The sequence below is a fragment of the Protopterus annectens genome, chromosome 14.part0 (genome assembly GCF_019279795.1).
Source record: "Protopterus annectens isolate FY-2018-M chromosome 14.part0, PAN1.0, whole genome shotgun sequence".
Taxonomy (NCBI): domain Eukaryota; kingdom Metazoa; phylum Chordata; order Ceratodontiformes; family Protopteridae; genus Protopterus; species Protopterus annectens.
Genome location: NC_056748.1, coordinates 318,106,172 through 318,122,462, shown reverse-complemented (window position 1 = coordinate 318,122,462; position 16,291 = coordinate 318,106,172). Strand labels below are relative to the sequence as shown.

General features: G+C 39.6%; 1 protein-coding gene across 1 annotated transcript in view; it reads left to right on the top strand.

The window, feature by feature from the left end:
- HTRA1 (HtrA serine peptidase 1) overlaps positions 1-16,291 on the top strand; it is a 373,177-nt gene that overhangs the window by 318,551 nt on the left and 38,335 nt on the right. The window contains exon 5 of the mRNA XM_044056037.1: positions 2,683-2,715. Coding sequence (XP_043911972.1) covers positions 2,683-2,715 — 33 coding nt within the window. The remainder of the gene's footprint in view (positions 1-2,682; positions 2,716-16,291) is intronic.

Genomic DNA, 16,291 nt, shown 5'->3' with positions numbered 1-16,291 from the left:
ACCTCTCTTCCACACTCACCATTACTCTGAACTATTGTCCCCAAATATTTAAACTCATCCACCTTCGCCACCTCTACTCCTTGCATTCTCACCATTTCTCTATCCTCCCTCTCATTCACACACATATATTCTGTCTTTGTCCTGCTGACCTTCATTCCTCTTCTCTCTAGAGCATATCTCCATCTCTCCTGGGTCTCCTCCACCTGTTCCCTACTCTCACTACAGATCAGAATGTCATCTGCAAACATCATAGTCCATGGGGACTCCTGTCTGATCTCGTCTGTCAACTTGTCCATCACCATTGCAAATAAGAAAGGGCTCAGAGCTGATCCTTGATGTAATCCCACCTCCACCTTAAACGCATCTGTCACTCCCACTGCAGACCTCATCGCTGTCACACTACCCTCGTACATATCCTGTACCATGCTTACATACTTCTCTGACACTCCCAACATCCTCATACAATACCACAACTCCTCTCTAGGCACCCTGTCATATGCTTTCTCTAAGTCTACAAAAACACAATGCAACTCCTTCTGACCTTCTCTGTTCTTCTCCATCAACACTCTCAGAGCAAACATCGCATCTGTAGTGCACTTTCCCAGCATGAAACCATACTGCTGATCACTAATCATCACGTCCTTCTTTACCTAGCTTCCACTACTCTTTCCCATGACTTCATGCTGTGACTGCTCAATTTAATCCCTCTGTAGTTACTACAGCTCTGCACAAACCCTTATTCTTAAAAATTGGTACCATAACACGTTTTCTCCATTCCTCAGGCATCCTCTCACTTTCCAAGATTTCATTAAACAATCTGGTTAGAAACTCCACTGTCATTTCACCTAAATACCTCCATGCTTCCATAGGTATGTCATCTGGACCAACAGCCTTTCCATTCTTCATCCTCTTCATAGCTATCCTTACATCCTCCTTGCTAATCCATTGCACTTCATGATTCACTATCCCCACATCATCCAACCTTCTCTCTCTCTCTCTCTCTCATTCTCTTCATTCATCAATTCTCTTCATTCATCAACCCCTCAAAGTACTCTTTCCATCTGCTCAACACACTCTCCTCGCTTGTATGTTTCCCTCATTATCCTTTATCACCTTTACCTGCTGCACATCTTTCCTTGCTCAGTCCCTCTGTCTAGCCAATCGGTACAGGTCCTTTTCTCCCTCCTTAGTGTCCAACCTTTCATGCAACTCTCTGTATGCCTTATCCTTAGCCTTCACCACCTCTCTCTTTGCCATGCACCTCATCTCCTGATCCTCCTGTTTACTTTCTTCATCTCTCTGACAATCCCACTTCTTCTTTGCCAACCTCTTTCTCTGTATACTCTCCTGTACTTCTTCATTCAACCACCATGTCTCCTTGTTGTCCTTCCTCTGTCCAGATGTCATACCAAGCACCTTTCTAGCCATCTCCCTTACTAGCTCTGCTGTAGTTACCCAGCTATTTGGTAACTCTTCACTGCCACCAAGTGCCTGTCTTAACTCTTCCCTGAACTCCACCTCACAATTACACTTTTTCAATTTCCACCATTTGATCCTTGGTGCTGCCCTTACACTCTTCCTCCTCTTCTTGATCACCAACGTCATCCTACAAACCACCATCCTATGCTGCCTAACTACACTTTCTCCGGTCACCACTTTACAGTCTCCAATCTCCTTCAAAATGACCCTCCTAGATAAGATATAATCCACCTGTGTGCATCTTCCTCCCCTCTTGTATGTCACCCTATGCTCCTCCCTCTTGTTAAAATACATATTCACCACAGCCATGTCCATCCTTTTCACAAAATCCACTACCATCTGACCTTCTGCATTCCTTTGCTTAACACCATACCTACCCATCACTTCCTCATCCCCTCTGTTCCCTTCACCAACATGCCCATTGAAATCCGCTCCAATCTCCACTCTCTCACCCTTGGGTACAGTCATCACTTCATCCAACTCACTCCAAAATTTTTCTTTCTCATCCATTGCACACCCAACTTATGGAGCATATGCACTAACAACATTCATCATTACACCATCAGTCTCCAGCTTCATAAACATCACTCTATCCGACACTCTACGTGATAGTTAATTTAGCTCTCTGGAGCTAGATAGCAGTCTGAAGTGGTTACACTGAAGAATGCTTCTTTCCTGGAACTGCATACATGAGTAACTTGAGTGTGTGATCACCCTAGTAACTTGTGGGATATTACAGCAAATAATAACCCATATGTTGTATAGAAACATAACTAATATTTGTCGAAATCAGAAGTTATCTTTTAGGGTGCTACTGTTAGACAAAGGTATTGTTGTCACAATGGCAGTGTAGTCATAACTGCTGATGCTCATTTCACATTCCTCATGTTGGTTTCTCACAGTACTTCCTTCACAAACAACAAATTCAGCAATCCCTTTAATTCATATTGTACATTAATGTTATTTTTGTGGAAGAATAACTGCAGCAGGCCAAGACAAGCTGTCATTCCTTCTTTTCTATTAACTTTACTGTGATACACCGTTTTCTAGCCCAGTAGATAAAATAAAGACAAGCAAAAAAATCATACAAAAAGCATCATGTTTTCCAGTTCTTGTCTTAGGTTCAGTCTTGCCTAAGAAGGTATATGAAGTATCTGTAAGCCTTACAACATGTGTGCTAACAAACTTGTTATTTTCTTGCAGTATGGCAACTCAGGAGGACCCCTTGTAAACCTGGTAAGCACTTCATCTTTCTATGAATATTTCCCAATATAAATTTGGTAATGTTTCTATTAGCGATATTTTCTTGTACATTTTGTATAATTGTATTGCCTTATCTACATTGTATTGTTATATCATTCTTGTATTATTGCTTTATTGTTAGAAGTTAAGTTTTCTGGAGCTTTTCTTCCCGGGCCTCTGCTGAAAATGGGCTCCGTTCCCAGTTGGGCTTTTCTGGTAAACAAATCTTAAATAAATAAATAAATATATGTTCAGTGAGTTACAATAGTCAGAGAGCTATTACTGTCATGCAGGTATATTTGGAAATGTTGCTTTCATTAATAACACGCATAGTTGTTGTATCCATACTGTAGCTGTTTTGGAAATGCACTTTACTAAAGCTAAAATTAAAATGAAGCTAAATATTATATATTTCACAACAATGTGTGTGTGTGTGTGTGTGTGTGTGTGTGTGTCTGTAGAGTCTGTATTCTCTGACATGCACCTGTCACCTCATCTCCCAGAAAGAGGTCATCAGGTACTGTCACATCATTCTTTTGTCTCTTGGTCAACTCCTGTAGTTACCAATGAGGTAAGCCTACCTTGGTTGGCTGGGTCATAGTCCAGGCTTTATCTATCTACTTCACAGAGCTGGCTAAAAGTGCTTATTTGAAGTAATGTTGATGTACAGACTTTTCACATTCTGATAGACCTCTCCAGGACAAGTAATGTAGTGGAAATATTTATGGCAAGGTCTATTAGCCACACAGATTCCTGGGCAGGATTTTCTGTACCACTGCTCTGTGAAGTCCTACTTGGAAATGCCTGCAAAGACACAGTGTTGTAGTACTGGTTAGCTGCAAATCATGTTATTATTTGTGCAGATTTCTCATGGGTCATTCTGCTGGTATAATTATAACGGCTTTGTCATCTTCTGAGTTTAGCTTTCATTCTCAATATATAGTAGAAAGCAAGAAACAAGTACGGTGCTGGTTGTTGGGACAGGTGGGAGATGCTAGTTATTAGCTCACATAAAAGTAATGTCTGTAGCCTAATCATAATAAGGCCATGCTCATGAGCTTCAGGAACCAGTGATGCTGGTTAGTTTGTTTGTGTATTTATATTTGTTAAACGGGGTAGTGCACTGATCAATATTGATTGATCATAGTTCATCAACTAATATATTGTTAGAAGTGAAAAGAAGAATGTTCATTTGATAAATAAACTTTTATTTAGACAGCCATCAGCGATGATTTGAGGGTCTTCCGCTTTAAGCCCTACCATTCAATGTGAATATTCAGCTGATGGAGGCTGTGCAATGGGTTGCCTGTACTAGTTGTCCTTCATTTCCACAAGGGACATTGCAGCAAGCAGCTCTGCCCTTCCCCCAGGCATGAGAAGTGTTCTGCTCAGTTTTCACCAAAGAAATCACACTTTCCCTATGTTCTTCCTGAATGCCAGTAACCCACCCCCCACACACTTTGGAAAGTGAGAGAAAGCCACGGCCTTTTTATTCTTCTTCATCCCGCCTGGCTTCTCCAGAGCTGTGGCTGCTATTTGAACCCTGGTCACCTGTGTGGCAGTCATCGCTCCCTCCCTCTGCAACACAGAGCCAGGCTATCCCACACAGTCATATGGCGATGCAGAGTTTATCAGTAAACTTTCTCATGTTTGATTTTATAAGACACTTCAGTACAGGATATGTAGCTACTTTGTGTTAACAGTGATCCTGAGCCTTATTTCTGCTGGTACTGAATGTCTTTTTCTTTTATTTCACTAATCATTTTTTCAACAGTTTTAACATAGCTGCTTCAAGTTATATTTTTTCTTGCAATTAGGATAGTCTTGAGAAATCATTATGTTTATTTTTGAAGGAGCAGCAGATCATTTAATTCTCTTAGCACAGCAAGAATGTGAGATATACATAGGTGAGATCTTAATCCTTGACACTTTAACACTATAGGCAGAACATTGGGATCCAATGGAATGAAGTGTGAAACCAGCATCACTGTTAGTCTCTAAATGAAAGGGGACAAACTGGTATGGTCATCTGTTTGTACAATACATTTGCTGATGTTCACCATCTTCTTTTAAATGTACTACAGTCCACCACACAATATGGTTGGAATATATAGTCCTTATTTTGTATTTTTATTTGTCCAAGGCATTTAGCAAATCACCAGTCAGTTAAGGCAACCCCATATTCTGACTTGAAAAGAACAGGATGCACATATCAAAATTATTCCCTGCAGGACATCCCAGGATCCCGATAATACTGTTGTTGGCCCCAAGTTATTTAATCAGTCTACAGTCAAGTTGTTGTGTAAAGACAAGGTTAACTAAAATCAAGTTATTTAAAGAAAGTGACAGTTTCGCCTGGCTGTAGAGCCTAAAGATTAGGCTAGAGAACCAACTACCTTTGCTTTGCTTCACTTTTGGATTGGTCACTACTATATCAGTCATCAACCATGGCTAAGTTACTTATTAGGAATGTACTGATGTCCTCTGAGTGCGACCAGGAAGTCTACATCCTCATGATGATATAGATATGTGGACAGATGTGAGACTCCCCATATAGACTCTTATAACAAAAACTGACAAGACGCATGCATCTGAGCCATAATGGTAAAGTCTGAAGATGACACAGCATTATTAATACTAACTTTGAATACTGTCTCCTTTAAGTAGTTCATCAGATGAGACCGAAATATCATCCAGAAAAAAAAAAAATATATATATATATATATATATATATATATATATATATATTTGTTAATTTGTGCAGGTAGAGCTCATAATTGCCTTCTAAAATCTCAAGTCATTTCAACATAAATAGGTCAGGTGATCATGTGTACATGCATGTTATAACATTTTACATTGGGCAGACACCATACCATGGTCAATGTACTCTGGCCAATGAGAAATCCATACAGGATTTCTGGTTATAGAGTTTTTTTCTGTACAGTTACAATGAAAGTTCTTCTAAGATATATTAATAGATACAGGCACATGATGAATGCAAATATGGTTTGCAAATTGAATAGGATGTGCTAGAGTGACAGATTTTTCTCCCATCGACTGCAGCATCTTTGGTATAGACTGCCAATTCACGCCAAGCAGAGCACCTCTATGACACTGTTTAAAAGGAACCTGGCCGAGTGGATGGGGCACCGTAAATTCTTACTGGGGATATCACCCACAATCCTCCTGGATATGGGCAGTCATTACTAATTACAATCCTGGGGATTGACTAGAGTATCATTGGCATTACATTGGGATGAAATAGCTTGACTTAAAATGACCTCTGGGTTGATAGCCTAGTTACCTCCTATGATCCTATAATTCTCAACCTTCTTAGCACAAGAAATCAGGACAAAGCCAGAAATAATGGGGGGACAAATATCACAAAAATATGGGTAAATGTTAAATATTGCTCTAAGAAAGTTGCCAGAATAAAAGGTTTTGTGCTAGCATGGATTTTCTTAATGCTATGAAATCTGAAACTCAAATGTGTGTCATTATTTAGTGATTTCACTCCTCAATGATATGCCAGAAAACTACACATTTTATGAGGAACAGACCAAAAATAAGAGTCAAAAACCTGGTCATTCTTTGAAAATCTGGACAGTTGAGAGGTATGTAATATGAATGATAAGTGAATAAAATCAGTGCATTTATGATTTTCTATACATTCTAAGCCATATTTATTTCTGTTATACAATGAGGGAAACATTGGATAAAATAAAATAAATCATCTGTGCCTAACTTTCATTTGTGTCCTTGTTATATATCATACAGTGCAGAACATGTCAGTTCTAGCAAACACACAAATACATTCTCATGCTTCTTCACCAGATAAGACAGTTGTTGTCATGACAGCAAATGGTGGAAATCAGAAGAAGCTGAAAACTGAGAGAAGGGAAATAGAGGAGGTTAACAGCTTCAAGTATCTAGAAGCAATGCTTGAGGAGAAGGGAAGTCTGAGAATCAGAGGGGGTGCAGCTAACTGTTACAGAGTGTCAGGAGTAGCGTGTGACAGGAAAATGCCAAAGAAGCTAAAATGTAAGGTGTACAAACCAATGGTGCAACCATTATTATTGTATGGTAGAGAAACCTGGACATTAAAGACAGAACAGTTGAGGAAGATGGAGGTGATGTAGATTAAGAGCCTGAGATGGGTGGTAGGATGCCCACTGTGGGACACACAAAGAAATGAGGACATCAGAGCAGAAGCTAAAGTAGTTCCAATTGTAGAGAATGTTAAAGCAAACAGATAATGATGGTTCAGGCACATATGCAGAAAAGCAGAAGACAATCTGGAGCAGAAGATTTGGGACAGACAGGAAGAAGGAAGAAGAAATGAAGGCATCCACCAATGAGATGGATGGATTGTGTGACAGGCAGTCTGTGAAAATCAGGCATGACTGTTGAACAAGATAGGATCGTCACATTGAATTGAGAGAGATATCAACAGTTGACTCAATACCCCGACCCCATGTAGAAAATGGGGTAAAGGGAGTTGATGATGCTGATGATTCTGATGATGATATATCTTCACAAGGATACTGCTTAGAAATTTAATTCTAAGTAGATTGAGCAGGTAACTCAAGGGAGTTAAAATCTCAAACAAAGGCTATTGCAAAACCAATTTTGCATGCAGTTAGGTGGCATGGCGGGCACACATTTTCATTTGATAAACTTTATTCTTTTACAGTCAATGGAAACTTTTCTAAACCACCCTTGTATCATCCAGTCTAGTTCCCAGTACATCCCCAAGACCAAAGATGACCAATGCAAGATTTAATTAATAACCCTTTCCACAAAGGAAGAAACAACCAAAGAAATGATGCGTCTCCAGACTGTAACCATTGCAGAACAACTTCACAACAGATGACATTGGTCATCTGAATTTCATATGCTTCACCAGCATTGCACCTAACTGCTAGTGCTGAATGTTCTAATTTCACAAGGTCCTAGTCCCATGATAAAATATACATACATATATATATATATATATATATATATATATTTGGGTGTATTTCTAAACATTGAAGTACACAAACCTTGAACGACTAACAATCAATCCCAAAAGATCAAAACACATGTTTTTTGCAGGGGGAGAAAACCCCTTCTGCACCCAACACTCCTCGCTAATTATATATACCAACTCTGAGATTGATCTACAGTGGAGAAGTGCAAATTTCCCAATCCCCACTGTACACAATCTTGCACAGAATTAACACAGGCTGGATTGATCAAATGACTTTCTATGACTTCTGCCAGTGTTAAACACGACTGGAATTACGAACGTTCAATTACGTGGAATGCTTTCCTATATACATAGATACACACAGTTTAGCAGGCAAATTCATTCCTTCATTTATTCTTTGATTCCCATTTTTTCCAAGTCACAACAGCAGGACCAGAAACTGTTCCACCACTAATTGGACATAAGGCTGAAAATTATTGAAGTCCTACTGGGCTGCCAATTTGTTGCAAGATGAACAGACAGACAAAGACTTGCATATGAGCCCAGAGAAGACACTTACCAGTTCACATATCAGCACATCTTTGGAATGTTGGTGCAAATAAAAGATCCTAACAAAAACCTTAATGGACACAGAACATGTATACTCTGCATAGAGTTAAGGGAAATGAATCAGCAAACCAAGTGCTATGAAGGAGAAATGCTGTTCTAATGATCTTGTGAAAAATTAACTCCTTATATTTAGGAAGAAACACTATCTGATATACCCATCCTGCCGTAGTACAGTAGGACACACTATCTTTGTGTGTTATTATATTCAGTACTGATGAGAGCTAAACTCCAAAACTGAGTTCTACATATGATGAATTCTTCTCTGCAAGATGTTTATGACCATATGACCATACATTGATTCATTAATCTGTGAGTCACGCTGCATCAAATCAAAATAAGTGTTAATACACCAATAGCACTGACTATTAGTCAACCCCTCCCCAAAAATTACATGGGTCAGAACACTCTACAGACTCCATTGTGAACCCCAAGAAACCCCAAGAGTATAGACTTCTAAATCATAGTTATTGTATGTTAGAAAATTGAGTATGGCTGCCCATAGTAACCTCTGCCCAGCAAACAATCTGTTAGCACTGACAGATTGCATTTTTTCCAAATGATTAATGGTACAGCTGTTGAAGATGGATTCATTCATCAGCTTCATCTTGATGGGCAGTGATTTAGCTAGCTAGTGGCTTTGCAGAATAGCTGCACTATCCCGGTGTGGAATGTGAAACGATTTTGAGTGTTGTTTGTCTGATTGACAACAGCCTGATGGACGTATTGTTGAAAGACGCTTTCAACAAAGGTAAGGTGTTGCTCTTTTTCTACTGTTGTAAGATGTGGTGTTGGCATACATAACTTGGAGGTGTGGGGGATCTCCTCCACACATCGGGGTGCAGGGTGTAAGCCTTCATAGAAAAAAAAAGCTTAAAATATTGTTCATTGAAAGTGGCTTTCAGCCAGTTTTTCAGTATTTTGTCTTTTGGACAAAAATTGTTCAATGGACAATCATGAATCCTGCTGTGTAAAACAGGACAGGTGCTATAAGTAAGTGGCACTTTCAGTTGTCATTAAATACTGACAGGTAAAACCAAAACTAGATAAGTACTTGCCAGCAGGTTACCAATAGACTGAAAAATGAAATTAAAACTGCAAGTTGTGTGCTCAGTGCATGCACAGTATAAATAAAGAGGCATGCAGCATGAATCACTTATGACAAACGGTGAGGATCAACAGACTAGAAAGAAAGGATTTTGTTATTATCTGAGTAGCTGATCATTTAAGGTAAACAAAGCAATAAGAACACACCAACACAGTTATAGTTACAGACTCAAAATTACAATGTCTGCACTGGTTAATTGTTACTGATAGCACCTCAAAGCAGAAACACATAATATGGAACAGTAAAATATTAAACTCACACAACCTCTCATAACTCTGGAACCTGTCCTAGTGCATATGGAAACAATTTGCAGTTCCACACAGATAAAGGAAAGAGCTCTGTGTTTAGAAGATTCGTAAGCACTGTGAAAAGAAAAGTGGTGAGCAAAAGGTCATGTCTGGGCAGCACTTTACAATCCACTTACTATAACTTGTGTTAAAGTGCTAATGGGGAAGTGTACAGAGGAAATGGTACTGTCATCAAGATCAATTATTCAATAGGGTGCAAATCAGTAACCTTAAAAAATAATTCCTAGCCATAAAAGATACAAGTACTACTTTACTTTGCTAATAAAACATCATAGGGTAACTAGACATCTACATCCAAAGAAAACGGAGGCATGTTGTGAGTTCTCAAAGAAGAGTTGTAACACATAAGTTAAGAGTGCAAAAAATCAAGGCTATTAAAATACTCATATGGGACTTCCACTTTCCTTAAGAGGCCTTTCCTTAAATGATTACTGAGTGCATTTTAAGAAGTTGAGAGTTTAAAGGAAAACATTAAATTGTGAGAAAATGAACAGTCAAATAAATATTTACTGGAAAAACCTCCAGATGGAACCAGAACATTAGAATACAAAATGTATTGTTCTTAACCATCTATCTCTGGCATGATGCTAATATATAATGCTGTCTAATGTCCCATAAATGTCACAATTTTAGGAATGAACATTATTGCCAGTCAGACTAGCTGGCACTTTTTTATTCATTTGTATTTTCACAAAGCCCAGGTGTACAAAGACAAGATAATATCAGTGGAGGCAAGGCTCTTAGTTAGCAACATAAACAACACAAAATGTTTGTCAGTGGCACACTACACATAGTATGGACCAGACAAAAGGCTCACATTTGCTAAGGCTCTTTATGTAATCTTCCCAAACCTCAAAGGCCTCCCAGATGTCATGCACAAAACAAGTATCCTCTGCAGCCTCTAAAGTACTCTGCTAAGTCAAACATACACCAAGACACACAGCGTCATCACAAGATGTCCCAACCTCTGAGCACATAAGGCAAGCTACCAAACAACAAAACACAACACAATGTCTTAGTCATAGAAGACTGTCTTGTGAGACACATATATATCCCACTTACCAGGCTGAGTAAGGAGAGAGTCATGGCCAGTTGAGTTTCAGGGGCTAGGAGCCATCAGATCATGCATGCATTTCAGTCATTGTACCATAAATACAAGTATGACTCTACCAGATTCCATGTGGGTGTAAATGAGCTGAGACATACCTCTTTGGAGTATATGAAGGAGGACACAAAAAAGCTGCCGTACCATGTTGGTATGAGCCTAGCACTGAGCAGCATTCTACCTTCTCCAAGATAATACCACTGTACCAACAGAAGATAATTAACTTTAATAATTAGTATAGTTATTGGTGTCACTACAAGAGGGTGCAATATTTGCCTAGGGGATATTGTAGACAGACCATGCTGCCAAGGGATGGCCTGCACCTCCCCTCTAAGTTTTTGAATATTGTTTCAAACCTTAACAATGACAACCACCAAGCACAGTAAAATGATAAGATGCAACCAGTAAGTAATCCAAAAGCTTTTAATATAGTGAGTTTGTCAGAGGGAAAGAACTCACTATATTAAAAGCTATTGGTTCAAACCTTGTCCACCCCCATAGTACTTTTTTTAGACTGTACCAACCTGATGAGCCTACTGACATAGCTAAACTGACTCAGAATAATCTAAAGGTCTTACGGCACAATTCCAGGAGATTAAACAGGAAGCTCCACTCCCTGCAAGCTGCCATCTTCCTGGAGAATATAGACATCTGTGCATTTACCAGCACTTGGTTTAACATCACAGAGGGTACCCCAGCAGTAAAAAAAACTAATGTTCCTTCCACACATTTAAACCAGCTACTATGGTGGTTGGGTCTAAAGGTAGAGTCTCAGTTTATATCAAACACAAACACACCTCAAGGCTGGTCAAACAGTACAACATACTCGAGTTTCTCAACGTCCAACTTACTGTAAGTGAAGTGCCATCCCATACCCATGCAAGCCATAGGGCCTCTTCTATGACCCAAGATGCCTATACTGTGTATTTGAACGTACTAGAGACACTCCCCATTCAGTCCAACACAATATTTATGGGTGACATTAACTATCCCAACATTAATGGGAAATCAGATATGACCTCAAACTTGCAGGCCCAGAGATTCTTGGATTTTGTTAACCCCAACACTGTCAAACAGGTAGTCTGCACTCCCACAAGGAGAGCAAATATCCTTGACCTGGTCCTTACAAACATGGGAGAACAATGCACTCCCCTTAGTGTAAAGCTCTCATGGGTCATATCGGACCACAATGTTGTCTCCTTTCAAATAAATATTAAATCTGGAAGCCCAGCTAACCCCAGAAAATGTAAAATGTGACAGTCTAGCAAAATTCCAAGCCTCCAAAACCCTGAGAACGCAGTTGCCAATGCATAATTGTTCATAGAAACAGAGTACAATCGTGTAAATAGCTACAAAGAGATAGCTGTAGCTACCCAAAATAAACATGGGACAGTGCACTAAAAACAAACTATCCATGTGGAATCCCAGTGTAAATAGGTCGTATAATAAAGGAAAGAAAATCATGTCAAAAAACAGGAAGGGCATTGCCTAGCAAGGGAAAAACTCCCCTATCAATCTCAGCAAGTAACTCAGAAGACTAACCAAGTCCACCAAGGTCAAATTTGAGTTAAAATAGACACCCAAGTTAAGGGCAACCATAAGGCTTTCTTCAGCTATGTCAGCAGCTTTAAAGGCTACACCCAACAATGTGTTAAACTAATGGCGAATGTAGCCATCTTTACAAAGGCAGAGTATACAGTAAATCTGCTCGCTAATAAATTTAACTTCAATTTTTTCCTTTTACCATCCCCAGTCACTGCCACCAAAATACCTTCCACCATTTCTCCACCAACCATCACTAGGGAACAGGTCCTCACTGCATTCTCTAAAGCCAAGAATAGTACTTTGATGAGCCCTGGTAATATCCCAGGGTGCCATCTGAATAGCATGAAACATGACCTGTCACACCCATTAGAATCTCTGTTTAACTATAGCCTACAAACAGGCTCCATGTAATCACACTTTTGACGATCATACATCTACTGTGGAGAGAAAATCATTCTGTTGCACAACTTATAAGTAAAGCCATGGCATCCAGGTCCAAGGAGGTTATCGTTCCACTGTACTTGGCTTTCATGCCTGGTTAGGTACATACCAAAGAGGTCATTGTACTCAATGACAGGTCTGATGAATGCTGAATACAGTGGAACAATGATCTCCTTGGAACTGGATACCTTACCACTGTTTCTAAATTGCAGAAAACAGAATTATTTCCTCACTACTGTAGACACATGATGGACAAAGGCAATATTTCTGTTTGTGTGTCCCCAAGTCCCTGACTAATGGGGAAATCTTAGGGATGTGTTGTCAATATGATAGTTACCAGGGATGGGTGACTTTCTGAAGGATGCTGTTATGCATTTTTTGGCATTTAGTTTTAGTTCTTGGTTCTAATACAAGCTATTTGTCTGTGTCAGCCCTTCATGGAGAACATTTGTGTCAGTGGGGGATTCTATGACAGCTCTTAATTTACAGTCATCTGCAAATTTAGTCTGCTAGAGGCCTTTGACATTGGTCTTGACCTTAAAGAAGTAGATGCCAAAAAGAAGCACTCCCAGAACCAGTCTCTGAGGGACACTGCTTGTGGCTTGCCTCTTTGTAGAGGTAGACTTCTCAGTTTTAAATTCCTGGGTCCTGTCAGAGAGCCAGCAGGCAATCTACTGGTGACATAAGGGTTTATACCTAACTTCTTGAGTTTGTCAACAATACCAAAGTGGCATATTGTGTCATATGCCTTGGCCAGGTCAAGGTAGGCAGTGTAAACCATTTTTGCCCTCATCCGTTGCTTTGGTGACCATTTCTAAGAAGTCCACCAGGTTGGGGAGGCATGACCTGCCCTTCACAAAACCAAATTGGGTTGGGTTTAGTGTCTGGAGGTCTCCTATGTAATTCTTTATCATTTCCATGTTAATTATTTCCATGGCTTTGCATATGAGACAAGTGAGACTTAAGAGTCTATAGTTTCCAGGGTCTGTAGATGGCCCACAATTGTGCAGAGGGATGACTGTTGTTATTCTCCATTCTTAAGGCACAAAGCCAGCTTGGAGACTACAGTTAAATAACAATTCCACAGGGTATTTTTTCATGCCATTTAGGAAATATCCTGGGATATTGTTTGGGTCCATTGATGGAGTGTTCTTGACCTTAGATAGAGCATTGAGGACCTTTTCCTTAGTGATAGTAGGGGGAATTATATTTGATGGTATTTCCTGATGGGAGGTTGAGGGAGAGAATGGGGTAAAATTAGGGATGAATTTGTCTGTCAGTATGTTTGCTATATCTCCTAGCTTAGTATAGGGGGCTCCATTAACAATGAGCTCCTCACACAATTGCGTATTACCTTTGAGGATGTAGACATAGCTAAACAATGCCTTGTGATTGTCCTTGGCCTGGGAGGCCAAATTTGCCTCAGATTTGGCTTTGGTAGTCTTTATTTGTCCTCTGAGTTGTTTGCTAGTTTGATGAGATTGCTTTCATATCCTGCTGGGTGCTATTTTGCCATGATTTTTAGTTATGATAGTTACTGCTGTACTTCTTCGTGGTGGGTACAGCTGCCTCTGTGCAGATATTAACACTCTTGTATAAGGTTTCTGTGAAAAGTTCCACAGCAGTGTTCTCAGAGTTTAATGGTACTTGACATTTTTCCAGATTATCACTTAATAGTAGGAAGTTAACCATAGAGCACTTCCAGAACATTCCAGGGTTAGCTAAGGCTCTAGATTTTATTTTTACTTCAGAGGGACCATTTTGTGCTCTGACCTTGCATTACACTAGGGGGTGTGCAGCACTCTCCCATATTAGTGAGGACCAGATCCAGTGTGTTTGAACCCCTGGTTAGCATATTGACAATCTGGTCCAGGGAGTTTGTGTTTACAAAATCCAGGAATCTCTGTGCTTCTGAACTGTCCATATTTTCACAGAATGTCCAGATTTTTCTCTCATGTGTTGGATCTGTTCCTCATAAACCTGTGGTTTTGGACAGATTACTGAGGACTGAAGACACTATATAATGACACACATTTAGGTTTCAGACGTTGTGCCCATCATAAAATGCTGGTGAACACACAGCCTGTCATTCTGGTAACTTTCTAAGTTTAGAACAGGAAGTCAGGGCACACTACTGATGGGCAGCAGGCTGAACCAAATCTTTCATTTTGCCACTGTTATTTGCTGTATGTACTAGCAGATTTTACCACCTAGGAAGGACCTGACCTTAACAACTTTAGCAGGGGGGTGCTTAACATTTGTTAAGGTTGGATCTTGCCCCACTCTTTTTCCAAATCCCTCCATCCTCAACCCCTATTTCCCATTCTGCACATGGGGTCAGTGTGTCACTTCAACAGTGACAGTCATTTCAAGCTAAGGTTTACACTACTGGGTGGCTAGCCCTGCCACTGTAGCTCATCTGTACCACTCACTCACACACACACTCGCACCTATGGCCAGTTTAGAGTGTCCAATCCACCTACTGCATGTCTTTAGAATATAGGAGGAAACTGGAGCACACGGAGGAAACCCACGTGACCACAGGGAGGACATGCAGACTCCAGTATCAGACCACAATCATCATACTCCATACGCTGTATTTTAATTATGCATTTTATCTGTGTGTAAACACTGGAGTTTTTTCCCTGTGCCTTTGCTGTGTTGGACTATCACAGTATACAAATGGAAATAAATAAGTAAAAAAAAATTAAAAATATGCAATGTTGCTATTTTTGAGTAGATTTAACCCTGTAACAGCTGATCTTAGTTATATATGAGAAGAAAATAATTTTTGTGTAGCAGTACATGAGGTAAACTGTTAAGAAATGGAAGTAGTGTTTGTTTATCTGCCCACATTATCCATTTTCTGTTTTTTTCTGCTGCACACTTGATAGACTTCTGTGTATGTTTGTGTTTAAGTAAAAGTAAAAAAGGCTTATCACCTGTCGAAGGAGGAAGCACTCACTTTTGTTAATAAAACTTATTTCCTTAATCTCTTAATTTTTTTCATTTTGTAAGCCTTTTGCTTGCTTAATTTTCTAAAGTGCTTGTGGAATTAATTATACCATATCCATAATGTTTCCCATCAGTTATGCTGTTAGAATCTATGCAGCTGATCTGCCAGGAAAAGCAACAGTCATTCAGCCTCTTACTCATCAGCCTTGATACACTGCCAGACCTCAGCCAGCAGTTATTAAGAGAAGTACAAGTCTGAGATATGTGGTGGGGTAGGGAACGTAATACACATGAAGAAATAACACACATGAAAAATAATCTCACCAGAAAGACAGAGTAACGCATACAAAGGCAGCCAAGGTGTACAGGCCTAAAGAGTTCAAATAAGAAATGCTTCATTAATAAAGCTGCAAAAAGCAAGAAAGAAAATGGCTGTCTCTCACTGCTTGGCATAGTTGACTACAAGGGATATAAAAATAACAGAATCACAATAACTACAAGAGGGTGGCAGGTCGAAAACAGATGACGTAAAA